Source organism: Dasypus novemcinctus, chromosome X, assembly GCF_030445035.2.
Source record: "Dasypus novemcinctus isolate mDasNov1 chromosome X, mDasNov1.1.hap2, whole genome shotgun sequence".
Classification (NCBI taxonomy): Eukaryota; Metazoa; Chordata; class Mammalia; order Cingulata; family Dasypodidae; genus Dasypus; species Dasypus novemcinctus.
The window spans coordinates 115,308,808-115,335,781 of record NC_080704.1 but is presented as its reverse complement, the minus strand read 5'-3'; the positions used below and the strand labels follow the sequence as shown (position 1 = coordinate 115,335,781).

Sequence of the window (26,974 nt, the reverse complement as noted above, 5' to 3'; positions counted from 1 at the left end):
ACATGCTGGGAGGAAAAGTTAACATATTTAGAAGGCAGGCTGGATTCAAAAGGATTTTGGCAGTCTCAAATAAAGAATCAAAGCTAACCAAACAAAATGTAATAGTGATAAATTCCAGGTGTCATACTTCAGTTTAGACACTTGATTGTATAAGTTCAGGATTTGGAATAACTAGGGATTCCAGTTGACTCTATGTTCAGTCAAAAGACAGCCATCAGTGTGGCTGCCAAAAGAAAAAGTATGCGAAGAGGTGGTGGTGGGAATGATAAGCTAATATATTAATACAAAGAAATATTCCAGTTATCTTCTGCACTAGTCAGACCACTTCTCTAGTACTGTATTAACTATTTTGAAGCATATTTTATAAAGCATGTTCACAAACAGAAGTGTGTCCATAAAAATTATATCAGGATGATAAAGGGTCTGAAGGTCATGTCATGAGGAACAACTGAAGAAACTGAGGATGGGTCACCTGGAAAAGATATAACTGAGAAGGGACATGAGAGGTACCTAAAACTATCTGAATAACTGTCATGTGAAAGATGGCATAGTATTTTAGTGAGGCACAAAAGGCCAGAACTAGTACTAACTGGCAGCTGTAGTATAATTTAAGGTGTACTGAGCTTGAAGTCATATAGACTTGGATTCAAATTTTGACTCCATTATAATGCACCTTTGTGACCTTGGGCAAAATAACTTAACTTGAGTCTCAATTTCTCCATCTATAAAATAGAATTAATATCATCTATTTCATAAGGCTAAATAAGAACTCAAGAAGACTAAATGGGATAATGCATGTGGGAGTGTTTTAAATGGCATTGCATTATACACATAAATTACTATTGTCATTATTAATCACTAAGAGAAAAATTTAAGCCTCTTATAAGAAAGCAGTGGCAATTATTTATAATTGCACAAACAATCAAATGGGCTGTTTTGTCAGAAGTGATTTCCCCATCATTGGAAATATTCAAGCAGAGATGGTTTGATCATCTACTGGGTATCTGGTATATGATTAGACCAGATGATTTCCAAGGTCCCAGTTCTAAAATGCTGTCATCCTATTGCTATTAAGAATTGTCCTAAAAAATTATCCTTTATACTTTTCTTTACACTTCTTGGACTTGTACTCAAGTCATGGGAGACAATCGTTCTCCCCAAATCAGTACAATGAAACACAGTTGCTGGCTCTAAGACATTCCAAAGCAAGACAGACATGTGCAGAAAAGTATGTCAGTGAAGTCTTAGAGTTTGTGACTTAATCTGAAGAAACACCCAGGAAAACCACTACATGGGTCAAGTGGCTTAGGTTGAAGCTGTACGAGGCAAGTGTTTTTTAGTGTTTGGTCCCAAATATCTTCTCACCTATCCCACCATTAGCCCCAGAATTGTCACTAAACAGGAAAAGGAAGCCTATTCGGAGAGTTGGGTCAGAAAAACTCCTTTTATGCTGTCTTCTGAGCTCAGATACAGAAGTATAAATACAAAGCTAAAAGAAAATACATTTGCAGTTATGCAGATGCAGTCTTGGGGGGCAATTAGTTCCAGTCTTAGATCCAGCTTTAATTTTGCTTTCATTTCCATTTTTCCCTAATCCATTGAAGAGAACTGTCGGTTCAACCCCTCGACTGGGAATCAATGAGTTAAATTCCTACTCTGCTTTGTCTTGCTCCAATTCACCAGAAGGTGAAACCACAAAATGTGAGCTACACAATTGCTTTTAAACATCTTTCATTTTGTGGCCCACCTACACATTTTTATATTTGGTGTAATTCTTGTTGGAAACGGCAAAGAGGTAAAGAGGCAAAAAGTTTGTCACTATGCTCTTTCAAACAAATAGGTACAGTAAAGAAAATACCATCTTTAAAAATAATGTATTTTGCCATGATGATGAAGTGGAAGAAGAGTCAAGAAAGAGATGTTCGCACACAAAATTTCTGACTTGGGTGAGTGGAGTGACATGGATTAACTGAGGAAAGGCTCAGGATTACATAAACAAATGGGAGTGGCCCCAGTGACAGCCCAGCAAGGAAATACATAACTTGCTTGTCACCCATCAGTAAGGTCTTTGCAATGCTCTGGGGGAGCTTACACTGTCTATGAAACACTATACTAAACAACCTAACATGTCTTACAAACACTTGCCTCGTGGCGCCCCGGCCAATCTTGAGCAGCTTACTGCTTCCTTACATTTCCTTATCTCTGGCCACAGGCCCCAACTACACCATGACTTACTGATGAAGTTAGCCTGGCCAGTGAATATGGTGTACTGAAGCTCATAGGAGCTGATGCTGAACTCATCATCTGAGATCCAGTGGACGGTAATGGTGTCATGGGAGGCAGTACAAAGTTCTTCTCGAATAGATGGTGAGTTTGGGGCTGTAGAGGAAAGGAAGAAGAAAAGGTAAGAAAAGTACACTCCCTCATTGTACTGGCACTTTGCAATAGTTACTCTTGCTGCCTAACCCAACATTTCTTGAGATGTGGTTTAAGCTTTAGATTGCATGTACCATACATCCTGAGGGAGAGTTCTGAGCGTCAAACTCCCAAAGTGGTAAGCCTGGGTTATTGAAATGATTGTCCCAATTCTCTACTCTGTCTGTATAAACACATATGCAGCTATTAGAGCAAAGTGGTCACACAGTTTTCTTATTACATGGCCTTCAACTTATTTCTTTTTATTTTAAAATAAGTTTTGCTATATATTTTTGGCAGTATAGTCAAACAAATTAATATGAGTTTCCTCATCAGTAAAATGGGGATGATAATTACTTCATGGATTTGTTGGGAGGATTAATGATATAAAATTAATATACAATAGTATGAACTGGTCAATAAATGATAGCTATTTTAATATATTAAAAATAGCTACAAACAAAAAGTTACTGTATGTCTATGTTTTCTTCATGAAGTGCCCATTCACTAATCTGGAAGGTAGCCAGAATTTTTAAAAAGCTGGTTGCATCCCTCATTTCCTAAAATCGTCTGCAAGCCAGATATTTCTTACATTTTTCTTCACAATCTGTTAAGTCATAAATTTCTTTAAAACCAAGTGGGAAATTCTCTCATATTCCCAAATTACCACCTTATTTCCACCCCCATAATGAGCAACAACCTATTACTGAGAGACTCATAAGGAGAAATCCATCAACAATTTCTTGTGTTTTACCTTTACGTATGGATGATATACCCATTCTGCTCCCAGAAATATCTGACAAACCATCTTTCTTTTCTGTTATGTGAAATAAAATATACTCTATATAAAAAGATACATGTATAATTTTAAAGTAATAAAATATTTTATCATTATTAATGTCATTTTCATATTATTTTGACATAAAAGCATACCAAAAGAAAAACATTTAAAATAGAAAGGAAAAGACAGTATTTTCATACCTGTTAAATAATCTAGCCCCTCCAGCAGTTTCTTTTCTCTGGAAAAATCTAAAGCAAAGTTTTCAAAGGCATCATTAAAATTAATGTCTGGAATCAGAACTTGAGAGGATGCAGTTGCCATAGCGACCCTGACAAAGAAAAAACGTACATCAATATATATCAAAATAGGTTGCAACCTTTATCCAGTGTTTGATTTCTGGTTTAACAAGGTAAAAATAAATTACTTGGAGGGCTTGATTCATTAAGTGAAAAATATCATATCTGTACTTTTCCAATAGAAATCATTTAAATTTTAATCATCAGGAACCAATTAAGCATTATACCATATTTATTCACATATGTTCTCCTCTCAAACATACTCCCCCATCCTGTCTTCATTTTGAGACACAAATACAGGATTTTTATCCCTCTGCATCATTTTCCATCTGGTAGGCTTCATCAAAAGTTGACCTCCAAAGACCTGGAAAGAGTAGTTTAAGAGATTTTTTTTCTCCCCCTCTATTTTTTTTTTTAGATTTATTTATTTTTTTAAATTTCTCTCCCCTTCCCACCCTCCCCATTGTCTACTCTCTGTGTCCATTAGCTGTGTGTTCTTTGTCTACTTGCATTCTTGTCAGCAGCACCAGGAACCTGTCTCTTTTTGTTGCATCATCTTGTTGTGTCAGCTCTCTGTGTGTGCGACGCCACTCCTGGGCAGGCTGTGCTTTTTTGTGTGGGGCAGCTCTCCTTGTGAGGCACATCCTTGTGCACGGGGCTCTCCTATGTGGGGGACACCCTTTCGTGGCACGGCACTCCTTTTGCACATCAGCACTGCATATGGGACAGCTCACCACACAGGTCAGGAGGTCCTGGGTTTGAATCCTGGACCTCCAATACAGTAGGTGGATGCTCTATCAGTTGAGCCAAATCCACTTTCCTTCCCCCTCTATTTTTTATGCTAATCAACAAAGCCAGTTTGGATTAAACCTTCCTCCAAAGTCCTTTATTTTCGCTTTTATAGCATTTGCATTTCATTTTATTAGTCTCTTAATTGCATAATTTTAATTATAATAATTCTCTGGTTTTATAATTTATCTCCCCAACTAATTCGAAGCTTCTCCAGAGCTTGTACTTCTTGTATCTTCCATGGTCTCTAACATAGTGTTGGACACATAATTAATTAATAATTGTTGAAAGAAAGACTGAATGATTAACAACAACAACACAACAGCTAACATATATTGAGTGCTTAGTATAATCAAGGCACTGTGCACGCACTTTACATACATTATACTATCTACTCCTTAACACAATGTTGTGTAGCAGATGTTAGTTGAACTTTATAAATGAGAAACTTGGGGGCACTGAAAGGTTCCAAGATAAGTAACTTGCCAAAGGTCATACAGCAAGTAACAGTTAGGATATAACTGACCCATGTCCATCTGATTACAAACGCCATATTTTTAAACACTTAGGTGGTTCTTTTTATAAATTGAGCTATATTTTACATATTTTTGTGATATTTAACCATATTTACATATCAGAATTATCTGATGTGTATCAAAATACACTTGTTTAGACCCCGTGCCACACTGTCTGAATCAGAGCCAATAAAGGCCCTTGAGCATGCAAATGACATAATGGAAAGAAATATTAACCTAGCAACAATATGCAGGTTAGAGTGGAGGGAAGAGAGGTTGAATGTAGGAACACCAGTGAGGAAATTTTATTGTGAATTAGTTGTAAGGGGATGAGGGATTGAACAAATGCATATCCTCCTGTATGAATACCCTGTTACACACCTACTAACACACATATATAGAGATCCAATATCTCTTGGCTATTTCTAAAAATAGAGATGTTGCAGGAATAAATTTCGGATAAACAAATGAAAGACTCAGTGTAATCTTATAATTTTGCAATGATACACTTTGATTTATTGGACTTACCCCACTCAGCTAACATGGAGTTGAAGAATGTCAACCACCACACCATGGAGCCTAGAGTGCTTACAACTGAAAGCAGGAGGATTGCATCCAGTATCCATGTGGAATCTAAGCCCCCTCTTGACATAGATGTGGAATGGACACAGCCAAGCCATGGTCCACAGGAAGGAGGAATACAGTGGGGATTAGAGTGGACTTAATGATATTCTATTCATGAACTATTGTGTTTAATAATCGAGAAAATGTGGCACTGGTGAGAAAGTGGCCATGGTGGCTGCTGGGGGCGGGGAATGGGAGGAAGAGATGAGATGTGGAGGCATTTTCGGGACTTGGAGTTGTCCTGAGTGGTGCTGCAGGGACAACTGCCGGACATTCTATGTCTTCCCATGGCCCACTGGATGGAACGTGGGAGAGTGTGGGCTATGGTGTGGACCATAGGCCTTGGGGTGCAGTGATGCCCAGAGATGTACTCACCAGATGCAATGGATGTGTCATGATGATGGGGGAGAGTGTTACTGTGGGGGGAGTGGTGGGGTGGGGGCGGTGGGGGTGAATGGGGACCTCATATTTTTTTAATGTAATTTTTAAAAAAAAATGAATAAATTGAGTAGAATTTGAAAAAAAAAAGAACAGAAGATAGGGGAGGTTTTTATTTCTATTATACTTATTAAAAGTGTCTATATTAAAAAAATTTTTTTTTGCAATGAATAGTCAGCCTTCCAGAATTTGGTGAGAAGACAACAATCTCTTTAGGGCAATAGTTAAGTCAGATATTGGTTCATGAAACTTCTTCCTTCCATAAGTCCATCCATCTACCCAGTCATCCATCTTTCCATCCATCTAATAAAAATTGAACAGAATTAATATGCCAGGCAATGGAGATACCACTGGGAGAACAAGTTAGTTGTAGTCCTTCCCTTCACAAAGCCCACAGACTGTAGAGGAAAAAGACATTAAATAGGCAATACAAGTGTTGTTACAAAAGGAGTACAGCACAATCAAAAGTCACCTACCAAGGATGTAGGGGCTAAGCAAAATCTCCCTGGAGGAAGTAAATTTTAAGCAATAACCTACAGGATGAACAGGAGTTAGCTAAGCAAAAACTATGTAGGTGTGAGTGTGCTCTCTCTTGCCTAAAGACTGAAGAATTAGGCAAGGGCAAAGTCATGAGGGTCCTTGTAGGCCATGTTACAAATTCTGGACTTTATTCTAAGAGCAAAGAGTAGCCACTGAAGCATTTTAGGCAGAGGAGTGATATGCTCAAATTCCTGTTTCAAGAAGAGTACTCAGGCTACAGTGGACCGACTAGAAGAGGTCCAAATTAGGGACAGACTGACCAGAAATTAACATGTTCAGGATGAACAGAAAGTAAAGTGGTAATAGGAGTATATACAAATAAAACAGAAAAACAAATGGCCAACAAACATATGAAAAAATCCAGTTACAACAGAAATGAAAGAAATGTAAATTGAGATGAGATAGCATTTAGATTACAAAGAATGACAATATAGGCACTTTTAATACCTAAATTAAATAATGCCTACATATTTTTATTAGGACTGAAATTGGTAAGAAATTTTGGAGGGCAATTTATCAATTAAATATCAGAATATTTTAAAATGTTAATATCCTTGACACAAAGATTCTACTTCCTAAAATTTTTACTAAGAAAATAATTAAGACCTATGCAAGATACATCCAGAAGGGCATGTAACATACTGTATGTAATCTAATTTTCTAAGAATGGGTATTGAGTTAAGTAATATACATCAAAGGATGAAATACTATGAGGCCACTGGAAATCAGGTTATAAAATAATATTCAATGGCATGGAGGGAAGTTTTTGATGTATTGTTAAATTGTAAATGTAAGATATAACACAGAATATACAGCATGACACTATGATACACACACACACACACACACACACACAAAGAAAAATACTGGAATACCTATACTCCCAAGTGTTAACTGTGGCTGGCAGGGTAAGCATGAGTTTTAAATGACATTGTCACATGTGTGCATGAGTACACAGTGGGAGAAATTTCAGACCCTATGAGAGGTCAGTGAGAAAGATATTTTGGCTGAGCCTATGAAAAAAAGTTTTAACTATAGATTTAGGAATCATCAGATTTAGAATGCAACTGATGCTCTAGGAACTAAGGCGTTTGCAACAGGGAGAATGTATAGTGAAAGAATAAAATAGTCCAAGAAAGAAACATGAAGAATAATAACATTAAAAAGATAAATCATGGAAGAGTTGCTCACAAAGGCAAAAGAAACCTGATAGGTAGTGTAGCAGTTTGATATGGTTATGAATTCCAAGAATAGATATTGGATTATGTTTGTAATCTGATCTGTAGCTGGACCTAGATTGAGTTATGAATAGGGCTTTAATTGGCTGATGTCATTAGGGCATTGAGTCCCCGCCCCTTAGTGTGCAGGGATTCACAGATAAAAGGCATGGCAAAGGACAGAGTTGTGGATTTCTTTTTTTTTTTAAAGATTTATTTATTTATTTAATTTCCCCCCCTCCCCTGGTTGTCTGTTCTTGGTGTCTATTTGCTGTGTCTTGTTTCTTTGTCCGCTTCTGTTGTCGTCAGCGGCACGGGAAGTGTGGGCGGTGCCATTCCTGGGCAGGCTGCTCTTTCTTTTCACGCTGGGCGGCTCTCGTTCACGGGCGCACTCCTTGCGCGTGGGGCTCCCCCACGCGGGGGACACCCTTGCGTGGCACGGCACTCCCTGCGCGCATCAGCGCTGCACATGGCCAGCTCCACACGGGTCAAGGAGGCCCGGGGTTTGAACCGCGGACCTCCCATATGGTAGACGGACGCCCTAACCACTGGGCCAAAGTCCGTTTCCCGGATTTCTGATGTTGGAGTTTTGAGGTTGGAATTTGATGCTGAAGACTTAAGCGGGAGCCCAGGGAAGTAAGCATGCAGAGGAAAGAAAAGCCAGCTCCAGGAAGAAAGGAACTTGAACCCAGAGAAAAGCAAGCCCCAGGAACGTAGGAACCCAGGAAGCCTGAACCCTCACAGACGTCGGCAGCCATCTTGCTCCAAACAGACTTTGGTGAAGGAAGTAACTTATGCTTTATGGCCTGGTATCTGTAAGCTCCTACCCCAAATAAATACCCTTTATAAAAACCAACCAACTTCTGGTATTTTGCATCAGTACTCCTTTGGCTGACTAATACAGATAGAAAGAAAGCCAGAAGCAGAGAAAGCTAAGAGCAGAGAAACTTCAAGTAAAAATGGTCAACAGGGGCAAATGCTACTGAGAGATCAAGTAAGATGAAAGAGTAAGATGAAACAAAGGAGTGCCTGTTATATTTAGAAACAAGACATTCATTTGGAAAAGAACACTTTCAATTGTGTGGTAGTGGTAGAAAATAGATTTCAGAGGACAGAAGAGTCAGTGGGGACAGTTAAATACAGTTGTTTAAATATATGTGCTATCTCTGCTTTCATGAAATCCCATTAAAATGACAGTCAAAGAATGTAATGTCATAAAAACACCAGGACAAAGAGAATAGAAAAATAGATGCCAACAAATAAGAGATTATTAAAAAAATATTTGGAAGTTAGAAAGGAAAGAATGATTAGTAACCAACAGACAGAAAGCCAGATCAGGAAGCCAACAAAATGAAGCTGATATAGTACCACAGAAAGTTGAATGTTTCCATAAAGAACAGTTAGTTCCTCAGATCCACTCCACCAGAGACTGTCCCTCCCTCACCCTGGCAGGAAATATGAGGTTTACTTTCTGCAGAGCTTTCATACAATGTGGAAAGAAGTTAGAACTCCCATTTCTCTTTCCCTGCTTGGACCCCAGAATGGTGGCAGCCAGACTAATATCCCCCACTCCCCCCACACCAAATACAGGCAATCAGATTATTCCATCTCGGGAAACTGACCCAAGAAAAAAGACATAGTGTCCTCTAAATTAAAAGTTAGAATTGGTTTTATAATCCTACAGCAAAATTCACCAAACAACAAACTGCCTCTAGCTTTCAGTCACGACTGAGTGATTAAATTTAAACTGGCAAGACCCCAAGTAGGCAAAAATCATGAAAAAGAACAAAGTTGGAGGTCTCACACTTCCTGATTTCAAAACTTATTACAAAGCTACAGTAACGAAAACTTTGTGGTAATATCACAAAGACAAACATATAGACCAACGGAATATAACTGAAAGGATAGAAATAAACCCACACATGGCCAATTGTTTTTTTTTTTGGGGGGGGGTATCGGGGCCAGGGATTGAACCCAGGACCTCTTATGTCGGAAGCTGGCACTCAACCACTGAGTGACATCGGTTCCCACCAATTGATTTTTGACAAGGTGCCAAGTCCACTCAAGGGGAAAAGACAGTCTTCAACAAATGGCACAGGGATAACTGGATATCCACATGCAAATGAATGAAGGTGGACTTCACACAATATACAAAAATAACCCAAAATGGATTAACAATCTAAATATAAAAGTTAAAACTAAACAACTGTTAGAAGAAAACATAAGGTAATATATTTGGGACCTTGTATTAGGCAATTAATTTTTAGAATTTACATCAGAAACATTAGAAAGAAAGCAAAAAGTTTAGATAAACCAAAGTTTATCAAAATTAAAAACTTCTGTGCATCAAAAGTGAAAAGACAGGGAGCAGATGTAGTTCAAGCACTTGAGCACCCAGCTACCACACTGGAGGTCCCAGGTTCAGTTCCCAGTGCCTCCTGAAAATACAAAAACAAACAAGCAAAACAAATGAGAAAATCAACTCAGGAAAGCCGATGTGGCTCAGTGGTTGAGCACCGGCTCCCTACATACAATCCTGGGCCCCTGGTACCTCAAAAAAAAAAAAGTGAAAAGACAACATACAGAATGAACCATATTTTGGATAAGAGCTTAATATCCAGAATATATAAAGAACAATTACAACTTAACAAAATACAAACAACCCAATTGAAAAATGGGCAAAGAAGCCCTGCAATGCAAGGTTCCATCCTCTCACAAAAACTGTGAACCATCAGCAAGTACTGGTAGAAACATCTTTCTCAATGAAAACAGTAAAAGGATTGCAGGAATAGGACCAGTGCCAAATTAAGAAAAAGGCTACTAAAAAGCAATAGGATCTCCTGGTACCCTGGCTGACCCCTCTACCACCCCTCACCAACCTGGTGTGGAGCTGGCCACGCTCCCAGTGTGGACCTCTGGTTCTGATTCCAGAGGGAGCACAATAACCCTCAGGTACATACAGGGAGCATGTCTTTCTAGCCCAATCTGTCTAGTGGTGGCCTGAGGGACTCGCTGTCCCAGAACTTGTCCTGCCTGTTGAAGGCAATTCATGGAGGGATGCTTCATACTGTTGTGATAGAGCAAGTGCTGCCTGGATCAAGGAATTGCTGGCTGAAGGATATACAGTGCAGTGTCTATGACCATGGGGAAACTGTTCCCCAGGGAAGAGGGGACTTTCGGAACCAAATAAATGGGGGAATTTCTAGGGCTACATGTGCATGTTTAAGACAAGAAGTGTAAATAGAAAGGATCATGGAAGTCCCTATGATATGGCCTGGAGCTATTCTCTAACCTAATTGTATGGATAATTCCTGAAGGACAGCATTTGTACAAGTCAATCTGTAAAGACTGAGAAAGGTGTTTTTGTTTTTAATTCCTTCTTATTTTTTGTCAGCTCCTGGTAATAAAGGAAAGCTCTGTCATAATACTAGCTATATACAAGTTTAAGGAACAAATGCCTCAAAGTCTAAATTCCAAGGACAACACATTAAAATATTCAAAATGTCCATGTTTCAGCAAAAGGCCACAAAACATACAAAGAAACAGGACATGATGGCCCAGGCAAATAAGAAGATAACACATTTGAAACCATCAATGAAGAGGCCCAGACCTGGCACATACCAGACAAAGACTTTTAAAAAATGGCCCTAAATATGCTCAAAGAGCTAAAGGAAAATATGGACAGAGAACTAAAGGAAATAAAAAAGATGAAAGATAAACACTGCACTGGATAGAGCTGTATGTATCTCAGAAAAAAACATGTCCTTAAACTTAATCCATTCCTGTGGATGTGAACACATTGTAAGTAGGAAATTTTTGATGAGGTTACTTCAGTAAATATGTGGCCCACCTCAATCAGGTTGGGTCTTAATCCTATTACTGGTGTCTTTTATTAGCAGAATGAAATTCAGACAGCTATGGAGAGAAAGCCACAGGAAATAGGAAGCTGAAATTCAAAGGAGCCCAGAAGAGAATGGAGAGGCTGGAGGAGGCTGCCAGGAACACTGCCGTATGACAGGAGCCCAGGAATAAGGATCACCAGCAGCCAGCCCAAGAATGCAACAGTCTTCATGGAGAAACTATGCCTTGATGATGCCTTGATTTGCACTTTTTCCTGCCCTCAAAACCATGAGCCATTAAACTCCCAGTGTTCAAGCCATCCTTTTGCATGTTATTTGCTTGAGCAGCCAAGGAAACTAAAAAGACACAAAGAGAATATCAACAGAGAGATGGAAATGATGAAAAGGAATCAATAAGAGCTGAAAACCAGAGGAACAGAAATTAAAAATTCCCCAAGAGGAATTCAAGAGAAGACTGGAGCTGGCAGAAGAATCAGAGAACCTGAAGATAAGATATCTGAAATCTAGTTTGTAAAAATGTTTCACAACAAAGCAAGATGTTTTGGTGGGGTGGTGTATGGTAGCCTAGGGTGATGATATGCATGTTTGTTTTGTTAGTTCACAATTTTTACTATACACTTATTGTTTATGTATGTTCATATACGAATGATAGATATATTTCAACAAAATTTTTAACTGAAAAAAAGATAACTGACACAAAAGTACAAATACTGTATGATTGTGCTATTAGGAACTAAATACATTGTGTAAAGTCATAGAGTTAATAATTAGAATATAGGTCACCAGAAATTAGAATGAGGATATAGAATGGAAAGCTGAAGGTTAATCTATATAGAATTGGTAAAAGTTTTTTCTAAATCTTTGGAAATTAATAGAAATGGTGAAAGCACATCTACTGTTTGTAACTAGCAGAGCTATTATGTGGGTATGACAGTGATTGAAAGGGCAAGTCTAACGTCATGTATATTACTAGAAGTAAAACTAAAAATTGTAACATGGGACTGTATAACACAATGAAACCTCACATAAAATAAAAATATAGGTGATATTGCGCATATAAGACAGTTTTTGCAAAATATAAGTACAAATAAATGAGAGCGATGGAAACAGAATAGTGGCTATATATAGCAGGAGATGTATCAAGAGATTGAGAGGTGATGAGTATTTATTGTTTGTCTGTTTTTTGTTTATTATTATTGGAATAGTAAAAATGCTCTAATTCAAGTGATGATTGTAAAATGATGTGATTACATCAGATACCACTGACTGTACATGTTAGATGGATTTATATATTATTAATATGTATCAATAAATTGATTTGTTATAAAGAAGGTAATTGAAATCATTCTGACTGAGCAAAAGGAAAAAAGAATGAATAAAATTGAACAGAGCCTGAGGAAGCTGTGGAGCATCATCATCAAGCATACCAATAAAAGCATTATGGGAGTCACAGAAGAAGAAGAGAGAGGAAAGGACAGAGAAATATACAAATAAATAATGGCTGAAAACTTTCCAAATTTAATGAAAGACATGAATATGCACATCTAAGACACTCAACGAACTCCAAACAGGGTAAGTCCAAATAAACCCACACCACGACATATTATAATTAGATAGGTGAAATATAAAAATAAAAAGAGAATTCTGAAAGTTGCAAGAGACAAACAACATGTCATATATAAGGAAGTGGCAATAAGATTAAGTGGCGATTTGTCATTGGAAACCATGGAGGCAAGAAGGTAGTGGGGTGTCATATTAAAAGTACTGAAAGCAAAGAACTGTCAACCAAGAATTCTATATAGGGCAAAACTGCCTTTCAAAAATCAAGGAGAGATTAAAACATTCCCTGGTAAACATGAGCTGAAGGAGTTTGTTACCATTAGATTAGCCTTACTATAGATGCTAAAAGGAGTTCTGCAGGTTGAAAGGAAAGGACAATAGATTAAACCCTCATGAAGAAAAAAAATATCTCCACTGAGGGTAACAATACACGTAAATATAAATGCCAAAACTATTCTATTTTGGGCTTGTAAATTCCACTTTTTAGAGGATCTGAAAGACAAATGCATAAAATATAATGATAAATCAGTGGTTTTGGATTCAAAATGTATAAACGTGCTATTTGTGACAAGAACTACATGAAAATGGGAGACAGGGGTACAGGAACCTGGTTTGTGTATACTATTGAAATTATTTTGGTATTAGATCAAATAAGATTGATATAGATTTATATATTAAATTTAAGCACAATGGTAACTACCAAAGAAAATATCAGAGAATATGCAAGCTAATAGAGTAGAAATTAAGAGTACAGGTTGCCAAGGGTGGGAGACAGAGGGAATGGGGATTTAATGCATAATGGGTGTAGGAGTTCTGTTTGGGGAAATGGGAAAATTTTTGCAATGAAAGGTTGTGAGGATACCACAATGTTGTGAATGTGATTAATCCCTTTGAATGGTATGCTTACATGTGCATGAGATAGGAAATTTTATGCTGTATATATATTGCCACAATGAAAACAAAAAGAAAGAGCAACTAAAGAGACAATGACAATTAAATGCAATACATGATTCTGGATGGTATCTAGCAAGGGAGGAGAAAAGGCTCAAAGAGACATTATTGGGACATGTGAAAAAACTGGAATATACAATGTAAGATTTATATCAATGTTGAATTTCTTGAACTTAATAACTGCACTTAAGGTGGTCACTTAAGTGAATATCCTTGTTCTTAGGAAATGTACATGGCAGTATTAAGTGTTCAAGAAGCTTGATGTAAACAACTTACACTCAATCCATTTTCTGAACTCAATCCATTCAGAAAATGGATTGATAAATAGGCAGATAGATGATAGATAAGTAGAAAGACAGGTAAATATATAGATGATAGAATGATGCAGGAAATGTGGCAAAATGTTAATATTTGGTGGATGTGGGTATCTTGGGGGTGAGTAGGGATATGTTGAAATTCTCTGTATGGGGTTTGTATTATTTTTTGAAACTGTCCTTTAAGTTTGAAAGTATTTCAGAATGAAAAGTTAAAAATGGACAAAGGATTTGAATAGACATTTCTGCAAAGAAGATATACTAATGGCCAATAAACACATGAAAAGATGCTCAACATAGTTAGACAGTAGGGAAATGCAAATCAAATCTACAATGGATACCACTTCACACCCACTGGGATGTGTGTTATTAAAAAACAAAATAACACAGGCTGGTGAGGATTCATAGAAACAGGAATCATGGTACATTGTTCTTGGGAATATAAAATGATGCAGCTGCTATGGAAAACAGTTGGTAATTCCTCACAAAGTTAAATATAGAATTAACATATGACCCAGCAATCTTACTTCCAGGCATATACCCAAAAGTATTGAAAGTGAGAACTCAAACAAATACCTGCACACCAATGTTCATAACAGCATTATGCACAATTGCCAAAGGTGGAAGTAACCAAAGAGTCAACCAACAGATGAACTGATAAACAAAACATGGCACTTAGGGTAATGGATATAGCTCAAGCAGTTGAGTGCCCACCTTCTTTCCCAGGTTCGGTCCCCAGTGCCTCTTAAATAACAAACAAACAACAAGCAAACAAATGAAAAAACCAACTCAGAGGGGCCGATATGCCTCAGGGGTTAAGCATGGGCTTCCCACATGCAAAGTCCCAGGTTCAGGGAAGCGGACTTGGCCCAGTGGATAGGGTATCCGTCTACCACAAGGGAGGTCCATGGTTCAAACCCTGGGCCTCCTTGAGATGCCTCCTTGAGATGTGTGGAGCTGGCCCATGTGCAGTGCTGATGCGCACAAGAAGTGCCCTGCCATCAGGGGTGGCCCCTGCGTAGGGGAGCCCTACGCGCAAGGAGTGCGCCCCATAAGGAGCGCCGCCCAGCACGAAAGAAAGTGCAGCCTGCGCAGTAATGGCACCGCACACACGGAGAGCTGATGCAGCAAGATGATGCAACAAAAAGAAACACAGATTCCAGTGCCACTGACAATAGAAGTGGACAAAAAAGAACACGTGGCAAATGGACACAGAGAACAGACAACTCGGGCGGGGTGGGGGAAGGGGAGAGAAACAAATAAAATAAATCTTTAAAAACAACAACAACAAAAAAAAACCCCAACAAAGTTCAGGTTCAATCCCTAGCTCTGGTAATTACATACATACATATATATATATATATATATATGTGTGGCTTATACTTACAATGGAACAATGTTCAGCAATAAAAAGGAATGAATTTCTGATTCATGCTAAAATATGGATGAACCACAAAGACATCACATTGAGTGAAATAAGTCAGACAAATATTGTATGATTTCACTTATTTGAAATAACTATAGAAAATCATGCAGGCATAAAGTAGATTACAAGTTACCAGGAGCAGGAAGGTGGGGAATGGGGAGTTAACTGTTAATGGAGGGCAGCGGACTTGGTCCAGTGAATAGGGTGTCAGTCTACCACATGGGAGGTCCGTGGGTCAAACCCCCGGCCTTCTTGGCCCCTGTGGAGCTGGCCCATGTGCAGTGCTGATGCGTGCAAGGAGTGCTGCGCCATGCAGGGGTGTCCCCTGCGTAAGGGAGCCACACACGCAAGGAGTGTGCCCCGTAAAGAGAGCCGCCCAGCGCAAAGAAATTTCAGCCTGCCCAGGAATGGCGCCACAGGCACGGAGAGCTGACGCAGCAAGATGACATCACAAAGAAGAGACACAGATTCCCGTGCTGCTGACAACAGAAGCGGACAAAGAACACACAGTAAATGGACACAGAGAACAGACAACCAGGGTGGGGTGGGGGGGCAGGGGAGAGAAATAAATAAAAATAAATCTTTAAAAAAATTCTTAATGGATATAGAGATTCTGTTTGAGATGAAGGAAGAGTTCTAGTAATGGATGGGGTGATAATAGCATAACATTGTGAATGTAACTAATATCACAGAATTGTACACTTGAAAATGGTTAAAATGCAAACTTTTATGTTTTACATGTTACCACAATATATATTTTTTAAAATCCAACAGGCAGTAAAAAGCTTAACACACTTTTAGAGAAAGACATAAACTAAAAAAAGAGAGAGGAAAGTAACGTGGAGGAAGCCAAAAGAATGCAATGTTTAGAAGAAAATCTTTTAAAATTATCACTAATATTCTCAGAAAGATAGGAAAATGGTTTGCAAGCAAAAACCAAAAATGCTAATAAAGAGACAAAATTCAAGAAAGAGCTCTTGAAAATAGCAAAGTGAATGGTGAAATTAAAATTTCAATAGAAGGACCAGGTGAAAAATTAAGGAAATATCTATATAATAGAAAAAGAAGATAAAGACATGGAAATAGTAAACAAAGATAAAAATACTGAGAGAAATCTAGGATATTCCAAAATATGACTAATTAGAAATCCAGGAAAAGAGAAGGAAATTATTAGTGAACAATATACAGAAATGTCCCAGCAATACAGGTCACTAGTGGTCAGACTGGAAAGACCCACAGAGTGACCAGAAAAGATGAATGATAAATTATCTACATCAAGGCATATTATGGTGAAATTTCAGAACTCCGGGGTAAAGGTCAGATCTTAAAATTGTTCAGATTTTAAAATATTCAAAAGATCAGGAATCAAAATGACAGGGGCCTACATGTGAGAGCTAGGTAGGAGAAAGCAAAGTCATCAAAAGGAATGATGAGCAACAATATTATGGCTGCCTGAGGACTTCTAGTAATGAACTATATACCACCTACTGGGATCAGACATCATCAATCCATTTGCCTGAACTACTAAAGCCTTTTTAAGGTAACCATGAATGGCTACCCAAAGGAAGCACTTGGTGAAATATTTCAATTCTTACACCACCTACTATAACTGTAAGGTATTTCATCAAGACAACTATGGTGACGGAATACTTTCACAGCCTTTGCAAGACATGTATTGCTCAACACTTAGAAGATAGTAATGATTGACCAAGGCATGGCAAATAAGATCTAGACAAATCTCTTAGAAATGGTGAAGTTGGATAATACATGAGAGGAAATTATAGCTAAGCTGGTCCCTGGGCTATGAGAATAAGAATTTGAATATAAATCTAAATTGTGGAAAAGACGTTCAGGAAGGTGGCACCAGTGTTAAGTCGATACAGTTCAAATCTCTTAAAAAAAGAACAGAGGAAGGCCAAAAGTTGTCTGGGAGATCTGCAGATGAGGAGAATACCATGTGCATTGTCCAGGAGGGAGAAGAAAAGAGAGACAAAGAGACTGAAACAAAAACCATGAATTATTCACACCTGTGGCTGAGAACAACACCTTTTCCCCACCCTCAAGGTAAAAAGAGTCAGTAAAATCATTGCTGTTGGGGGTCAACTGAGAGGGGAACAGATGTTTTCCTCCCTGGTAAGAGAGCTGACTATGCCACCTCTTTGGTGAGTATGGACAGCAGGGACCTACTTCAAATTGCAAATAGCTGGCCCAGAAACACAGACAAGTGGAAGTGGAAAGAGTCACCTTCAAGGAAAGGTTAGCCAAAGGCCACCATCTGCTGACAGGCCAGGAAAGTGAAAGACAAAAACCTTTTTTGAGTCTCTCATGTCCCTATCTCCAGGTCACTTGGATCTGGTCTGTGCCCAATTAGTGGGTCCCTATTCCTGTTTTGATAACTTAAACAGAGCAATTTTAAAGACTTAGAATAAGCCAAACTAAAAATCAAAAAGGAACCATGAAATAAAACTACTAGACAAGAGAGAAAAATTGACCATCAGAGTGAATTCAGCAACATAAAGAGATGTCTAGACATCAGCAAAAAATTGCAAGTCATACTAAGAAACAGGAAGATATGGCCAGCCAAAAAACAAACTGAAAATCCTGGTGATGCACAAGATGTAAGACAACTAATCAATAATGTATACACAAATTCCCTAAATCAATTCAAGGAGTTGAGGGAAAACATGGCTAAAGAGATACAGGATATTAAGAAGACATTGGTGAGTAAAAAGAGGAATATGAAAGGTTCCAAAGAAAAGTAACAGATCTTATGGGAATGAAAGACACAATAGATGAGATGAAAAATACATTATAGGCATATAACAGCAGATTTGAAATGGCTGAAGAATGAATAAGTGAATTGGAGGACAGAGTACCTAAACTTGAAAAGACAAGAAGACAGAGAAAAGAATGGAAAAAATTGAACAGCATATCGGGGAATTGAATGACAGAATGAAACACACAAGCATACATATTATAAGTGTCCCAGAAGGAGAAGAGAGCAGAAAAGGAGCAGAAAATGTCCTAACCCTTATAAAAAACATGTATAACAATATCCAAGAAAGACAATGGACTCCCAACAGAATAAATCCAAATAGATGTACTCTGAGACACCTACTATTCAGAACGTCAAATGCCAGAGATTAAGAGAGAATTCTGGTAGAGGATAGAAGATGGTGTCCAAGTAAGTACACGGTGGTCATCTCTCCTGCAAAGGACTGGCTGTGTGGTGACAGAATTCTGCCAGAGCAGACTGTTCCAGGAACCTACAGGACCGGAGGTGTCTGGACATTGATCTGGAGAGACTGCAGCAGAATTAGTACTTGCCCAAGGTGGAACGGCGGGTTTCTAACACTGAACTCAGAAGCCATGGGAAAGTAAATCCCTTCCCCTTAGGGCTGAGGGTGTAGTGCTCCCGGAAAACTGTCAATTGTGAGGCAGCATTCCCAAGACCCATGTTCCCCAAATATGTGAACCACAAGTCTGTATTCCCTGAACCCCCGCCACCCACATTTCTCAGACCTACATACCCCGAGTCCACATTCTCCTGGGGCACAGTTTCCTGAGACCAGCACTCCCAGAAACCCAGCATATCCCTATCCCTCCAGTCGTGAACTAATTCTGGGAATGGGAGAGTTTAGGTAGGAGGTGCAGAGGGGCCCAAGGAGAGCAGGTTCGATTTTCTGGCCCCCCCTTTTATTGAGTTTGGAGGAGCATATCAGCTGACTTGGGGAGAGCCTAGGAAGAGAGGAGAAGTGAATCTGCTGAGAGACCCTGATTTATCTAAATGCCCTGGGATTGGAAACTTGGTCACTAGAAGGTGGAGTCAGAAAATTAACTAGTGCCCCTGTAGCACACCTAAGGGAGAGGGATAGTAGGACAGGCTTTGCAGGCTTCCAATAGCACATTTAGGGTCCTTGGCAAGGGGTGGGTGCTCTCCTTCAAGAAATTAAGACACATTATTTTCTGCGGTGAGTTGGCTCAGCAAGGACCAATTTGAATTTCCTACAGGAGCCCTCACCCAGCCTTCCTGCTGCCCTGGGAGAGAGGGAAATGACAAGGGAGAAAGGGGAAAGGTCAGACTCCAAAACAGTTTATTCAATTGCAAAGAGGATTCCTTGCCTGAGGCCTTATCTGGTCTTTTTTGCTGGTTTGTTTTCTTGTTTCTCTTCTCCCTTTATCCCCCCCACAGCCTTTTTTTTCCTTTCTCTTTATCGTGTTTGCTTTTTTTAAAATTTTAAATAATTTTTCCTTTTTTTTTCTTCTTTCTTTTTTTATATTAGGTGCTGCAGGCAACATTTCTTATTTGCTGTGCTTCCTCATGCTGAATTTCCTCTTTTCTGTGTGTACTGATTTTGGCTACCAAGGCTATCCACTTTCCCTTACATCATTCAATCCTCCATCATTTATTGTTTCTCTTACATTCCTCCTATCTTTGTTTACCCTCAATATTTCTGACTTTTTATCTCTAATACCTCTAACTTGTTTTCTATCTTTTATTCATTCTCTACATTACTGGCCTTTCTTTTCTCTTTCCCTCTCTCATGACCACACTGGCCATTTAGTTCATACTATATTCCTCCACATATTTAGTTTACTATCTCGTTACAGGAACTCCACTTTTTTACAATTACAACTATACACAGCTTACATGAGTTCAATATCCATTCTCCTAGATCTCACTTGGTTCTTCTGCTAACATTCACTATCAATACTACTATCATATTTTATTTTCTTATTACCCCTTTTGCTTTCTCTGGCCCTAATATTTTCCTTCAAGGGAACTTAGCCAACAACAAGGAAATAGAACAAGAAGAATAAAGTGACAAAGAGAAGACTTAACATGCACACAAAAACAGCAACTAATTAAACCCCAAGATGAAGAAGCTAATCAACTGAATAAACCCAACAAGATAAAATGGTGACCAGACAGAAACAAAAAACTTCAGCCCATACCAATCATCAGGAAATCATGGCCCAATCCAATGAACAAACTAAAAACCAGAAAGAGAAGTGGAACACCAAACAAATAATTAAAGCTCTCAAAACATGTATTATGGACCAATTCAATTAAGTGAAGGAAGAGATTAAGCATATTAAGAAAACACTTGGAAAGCATACAAAAGAAATTGTAATCATGCACAAAAAGATAACGGATATGATGGGGATCAACAGCACAATACAGAAATAAAAAATACACTCTCAGCAAATAAGAGCAGATTTGAAAAGGCAGAGGAAAGAATTAGTGATGTGGAAGACAGTATCTGAAATCAAACAGATAGTATAATTGATCAATAAAAGGTAGAAAAAATCCAGCAAGGACTTAGGGACCTGAATGACAATGCAAAATGCACAAACATACACATACTAGGCATAATAGAAGGAGAAGAGAAGGGAAAGGGGACAAAAGGGATGTTGGAGGATATAATGGTTGAAGACCCCAAACCTATTGAGGGAGATGCATATACATGTCCAGGAAGAACAACATACCCCAAATAGCATAAATCTCAACAGGCCTACCCCAAGACATATACTTGTGTAATTATCCAATGCACAAGACAAAGAGAAAATACAAAAAGCATCAAGAGAAAAGAGAACCATCACATACAAGGGAGGCTCCATAAGACTAAGTGCTGATTTCTCATCTGAAACCATGGAGGCAAGAAGGCAGTGGTATGACACAGTCAAGGTACTAAAAGAAATGAATTTCCAACCAAGAATACTCTATCCAGCAAAGCTGGACTTCAAAAATGATGGAGAGTTCAAAATATTCACAGATAAACAGAAAGTAAGAGAGTATGTCAACAAGAAACCTGCTCTTCAGGAAATACTAAAGGGAGTTCTGCAAGAGGAAGGAAAAAACAGGAGACAGACTTGGAGGAGAGTATAAGATCAACTAAAATGACTAAAATGACCAAAAGAAAAAAAAAATTAAACAACATATGACAAACACAAATCCAAAGAAAATATGGCTATTATAAGTAACTCCTTGAAAGTAATAACACCGAATGTCAATGGACTGAACTCACCTGTTAAGAGACACAGATTGGAAGACTGGATAAGGAAATATGACCCATTTATATGCTGTCTACAAGAAACACATCTTAGACCCAGGGATTCAAGGAGATTGAAAGTGAATGGCTGGAAAACAATCTTACAGGAAAAAAATAACCAAAAATGGGCAGGTATACCTATATTAATATCAGACAAAATAGACTTTAAATGCAAAACTATTGTGAGAGACAAAGAGGGACACTACCTATTAGTGAAAGGGATAATCTTTCAAGAAGAATAAACAGTAATTATCATTTCTGCCCCTAACAAGGGCTCCTCCAAATACATGAGGCAAACACTGGAGAAACTAAGTAAAGGAAAGATGCCTCTACAATTATAGTGGGGGACTTTAACACAACACTATCACCATTGGACAGAACATCTCAAAAGAGAATCAATAAAGAAACAAAGACTTTGAACAATATATTAGAGGATCTGGATGTAATAGACATATACAGAACCATTACACCCAAATCCAGCAGGATGTACATTCTTCTCAAATGTATATGGATCATTCTACAAGACAGACCACATGTTAGGCACAAAGAATGTCTCAATGAATTCGGAAAGATTAAAATCATACAAAATAATTTCTCTGACCACAGTGGAATGAAGCTGGAAATCTGCACAGGTCAGAGACCCAGATTTGGCACCAAGATTTGGATGCTAAACAACACACTCTCAGAAAAACAGTGGGTCAAGGTGGAAATCTCACCAGAAATAAATAATTACCTTGAAACTAATGAAAATGATAATACAACATATCAAAACTTATGGGATGCAGCAAAAGCTGTACTGAGAGGGAAATTCATAGCCATAAATCCATACATCGAAAAAGCAGAAAGAGCTAAAATAGAAAAATTAATGGCACAATTGGAGGAATTATTAAAAAAACAACAAACTGACCCAAAAGAAAGAAGAGAGAAATAAGAAATATCAGAGCAGAACAAAATGAAATTGAAAATAATGCACTCAGAAAAATAAACAAAACAAAGAGCTGGTTCTTTGAGAAGATCAATAAAATTGACAAACCCTTAGCTAGACTAACAAAGAAAAAAAGAAGGAAGATGCAAATACACAAAATAAGAATTGAGAAAGAGTATATCACCACTGAACCACTGAAATAAAGACTATCATAAGAGGATACTTTGAAAAATTATATTCCAACAAGACAGACAATTTAGAGGAAATGGACAAATTCCTAGAAACACATAAATAAGCAGCCTACATTGATAAAAAAAGAAATCGATGACCTCAACAAACCAATCACAAGTAAAGAAATAGAATCAGTCATTAAAAACCTTCCAACTAAGAACAGCCCTGGGCCAGATGATTTCATAGATCAATTCTACCAAACATTCTGGAAATAACTAACACCAGTCTTGCTTAAACTCTTCCAAAAAATTGAAATAGAAGGGACATTGCCTATCTCATTTTATAATGCCAACACTACCCTAATACCAAAGCCAACATAGACACAACAAGAAAGAAAAATTATGGACCAATCTCTCTAATGAATCCAGATACTAAAATCCTCAACAAAATACTCGCTAACTTTATTCAACAACACATCAAACGAATGATACACCATGACCAAGTGGGTTTCATCTCTGGTATGCAAGGATGGTTCAACATAAGAAAATCAATAAATGTAATACACCACATAAGCAGATGGAAGGGAAAAAATCACATGATCGTATTTATAGATGCAGAAAAAGCACTTGACAAAATACAACACGCTTTCTTGATAAAAACACTGCAAAAGATAGGAATAGTAGGAAACTTTCTGAACATGATAAAGGGTATATTATGAAAAGTCCACAGCTAACCTCATTTACACTGGTGAAATGTTAAAATTTTCCCTCTACAATCAGGAACAAGACAAGGATGCCCACTATCACCCCTTCTATTTAACATTTGTTAGAAGTACTTGCTCGAGCTTTGAGGCAAGACCCTGATATAAAAGGCATCCAAATTGGAAAGGAAGAAGTCAAAATTTCACTATTTGCAGATGACAGGATCCTATACATAGAAAGCCCTGAGAAGTCTACAACAAAGCTTCTGGAACTTATAAATGAGTTCAGTAAAGTCGCAGAGTATAAGATCAATGCACAAAAATCAGTAGCATTTCTATACACTGATGATGAGCAACCTGAGGACAAAATCAAGAAACAAATACCATTTACAATAGTAAATTAAAAAAATCAAATACCTAGGAATAAATTTAACTAATGATGTAAAAGATTTATACACAGAAAACTACACAACACTATTCATGGAAAGGAAAGAAGACCTAAATAAATGGAAGAATATTCCCTGTTCATGGATAGGAAGAATAAATACTATTAAGATGTCTATCATACCAAAACTGATCTACTTGTGGGTGGACACAACCATTCTAAGGTCCACAGGATGGAAGAATAGAGTATAGATTAGAGTGGACTTACCGATATTCTATTCATGAACTATTGTGATTAGTAATTGAAGAAAATGTGGCACTGGTGTGGAGAAAGTGGCCATGGTGGCTGCTGGGGGTAGGGCGTGAGAGGAAGAGATATGATGTGGGGGCATTTTCGGCAGTTGGGGTTGTCCTGGGTGGTGCTTCAGGGACAGTTACTGGACATTGTAATGTCTTCCCATGGCCCACTGGGTGGACTGTGGGAGAGTGTGGGCTATGGTGTGGACCAATGACCATGAGGTGCAGTGGTGCTCAGAGATGTATTCACCAAGTGCAATGAGTGTCTCATGATGATGGAGGAGGTTGCTGTGATGGGGAAAGGAGTGGGGTGAGTGGGGTGGGGGGTATATGGGGACCTCATATTTTTTTGATGCAACATTAAAAAAATAAAGACAAAAAATACTGATCTACTGATTCAATGCAATGCCAATAAAAATCAACACAGCATTTTTTTTAATGAACTAATAAAACTAACTGTGAAATTTATTTCGAAAGGAAAGAGATACCAAACAGCCAAAGACATATTGAAAAAGAAAAATGAAACTGGAAGAATCATACTACGGGACTTCAAAACATACTACAAAGCTACAGTAGTGAAAACAGTATGGTATTGGCACAAGGATAGACACACTGACCAATGGAACCTAATTGAGAGTTCTGATATAGGTCCTCATATATACAGGCATCTGATGTTTGACAAGGCCACCAAGCCCACTCAACTGGTGCCTAGAGAATTGGATATTCATCTGCAAAAGAAGGAACGAGGATTATAATCTCATACCTTATATAAAAATCAACTCAAGGTGGATCAAAGACCTAAATGTAGGAGGCAAGAAGATTAAGTCATTGGAAAACAATGTAGGAAAGCATTTACAGGACCTTGTAATAGGAAATGGCTTTATGAACTTCACGCCCAAAACACGAGCAAAAAAGAACAAATAGATAAATGGGACTTCCTCAACATTAAAGCCTTTTGCACCTCAAAGGAGTTTGTCAAGAAAGTGAAAAGAGAGACTGCACAAAAGTACTTGGTAAACATATATCTGATAGGAAACTTACATCCTGCACATATAAAGAACTCCTATAACTTGAAAATAAAAAGACAAACATGAATAATGTTTTACTTTATAATTTACACTTTCCTCCAGTCCACCCAGTGGGCCATGGCAGGACAAACCATTATCCATGTGGTGTAGCAGTGCTCAAAAATGTATTCACCAAATGCAATGTCCCATGATGATGAAGGAAGTTTTTGATATAGGAGGAGTGGGGTTAGGGGGGTGGGGGATATAGGGGGACCTCGTACTTTTTGTATGTAATGTTAAAAAATGAATAAAGAAGGAAAAAAAGACAGACAACCCATTTAAAAAATGGGAAAAAGATCTGAACAGAAGCTTCTCCAACGAAGAAATACAAATGGATAAAAAGCACATAAAAATGCTCAAAATCACTAGCTATTAGGGAAATGCAAATCAAAACCACAATGAGATACCATCTTACTCCCATAAGACTGGCAATGACCAAAAAGCAGAAGACTACAAGTTCTGGAGAGGATGTGGAAGAATGGGAACACTCATCCACTGCTGGTGGAAATGTAGAAGGATCCAGCCATTCTTGAGGACAGTTTGGTGCTTTCTCAAAAAACTACCTATAGGATGTATGGGAGTGCTGTATATTATATATATGCATTGCTGTGGTCTAGGACTCCTGTGAAGAGAAGCTGAATAATTAGGGGGGGAAAAAAAAAAAAAAGATAGGATGTAGAATTTTTGCAAGTCAACATTCTTTATCTAAGTTCTTTATCTAACTTTATCCAAGTTCTTTATCTAACCTTTAAATCCATCGCTATATGCCATTCCCTAGTAAGGGACCATGACATTATATTGGGCTTCAAATTTCGGGGAGTTCTGGATCACAGAGTGTTTCAACAATGGCAATGGAGGGATACTGGTATGGGATACCAATGACAGGTGATATTTGGCTGACAGGGAGCTGTACAGAACATATGTCCAGGGTGCATGGTAATGTTTGGATATACTCATAGTGGCAACAATTAAAAACCACAGCAGGGGGGGTACTGGGTTCCTGGACAATGGTGCTCTGTCGTGGTCCCTAGGGGAGCAGCGACAGTCTCGCAGGTACAGCGGCGGGGACCGGGAGGGAGTGAGGGTTCAACAGTGAGCCCCTGATGCTAATGACTATGCTTGTGAGCTGATAAGCCTAAAATAAGAACAAGGCCTAGAGCAACATTGTGCCTGGGAATTTCCTCCTGTCAGCCTTCATGTTACTCAAATGTGGCCAGTCTCGAAGCCAAACTCAGCATGTAAATGCAATGCCTTCCCCCCAGCGTGGGACATGACACCCGGGGATGAGCCTCCCTGGCACCGAGGGACCACTATCAACTACCAACTGATGATGCAACTGGAAAATGACCTTATACGGAAGGTTCAATGTGGATCAGCAGAATATCCCTGTCTACATAAAATAACATGACTTTAAAATGCTGTTTGACCTAAAGTAAGGGGGAAATGGAAAAGAGAAATGAGTTTATATGGCTACGAGTTTCTAAAAAAGAGTCTGGAGGCTGGCAGAAGGATTGCCCTCATGCACAACTGAGCAGAGTCAGAAAGACAGATAAAGCAGATACAACCCCCAGATATCGGTTCCTTTGAGGGCTAAAGAGACCCATGGGAGATATGGTCATGGCCGATGGGGTTAACTACCAGGTCAGATGGC

The 26,974-nt window shown here is 38.4% G+C and overlaps 1 protein-coding gene across 6 annotated transcripts in view; it reads right to left on the bottom strand.

Moving 5' to 3' along the window:
- Positions 1 to 26,974, bottom strand: part of MID2 (midline 2) — a 127,565-nt gene that overhangs the window by 9,490 nt on the left and 91,101 nt on the right. For 4 of the 6 annotated variants that reach the window (XM_004466331.5, XM_058291484.2, XM_071212931.1 and 1 more), the window contains exons 6-7: positions 3,397 to 3,524; positions 2,146 to 2,379 (exon numbers count right to left, since the gene is read on the bottom strand). In XM_004466331.5, coding sequence (XP_004466388.1) covers positions 2,146 to 2,379; positions 3,397 to 3,524 — 362 coding nt within the window. The remainder of the gene's footprint in view (positions 1 to 2,145; positions 2,380 to 3,396; positions 3,525 to 26,974) is intronic. The other 2 variants (XM_004466332.5, XM_058291485.2) reach the window with 1 other exon arrangement.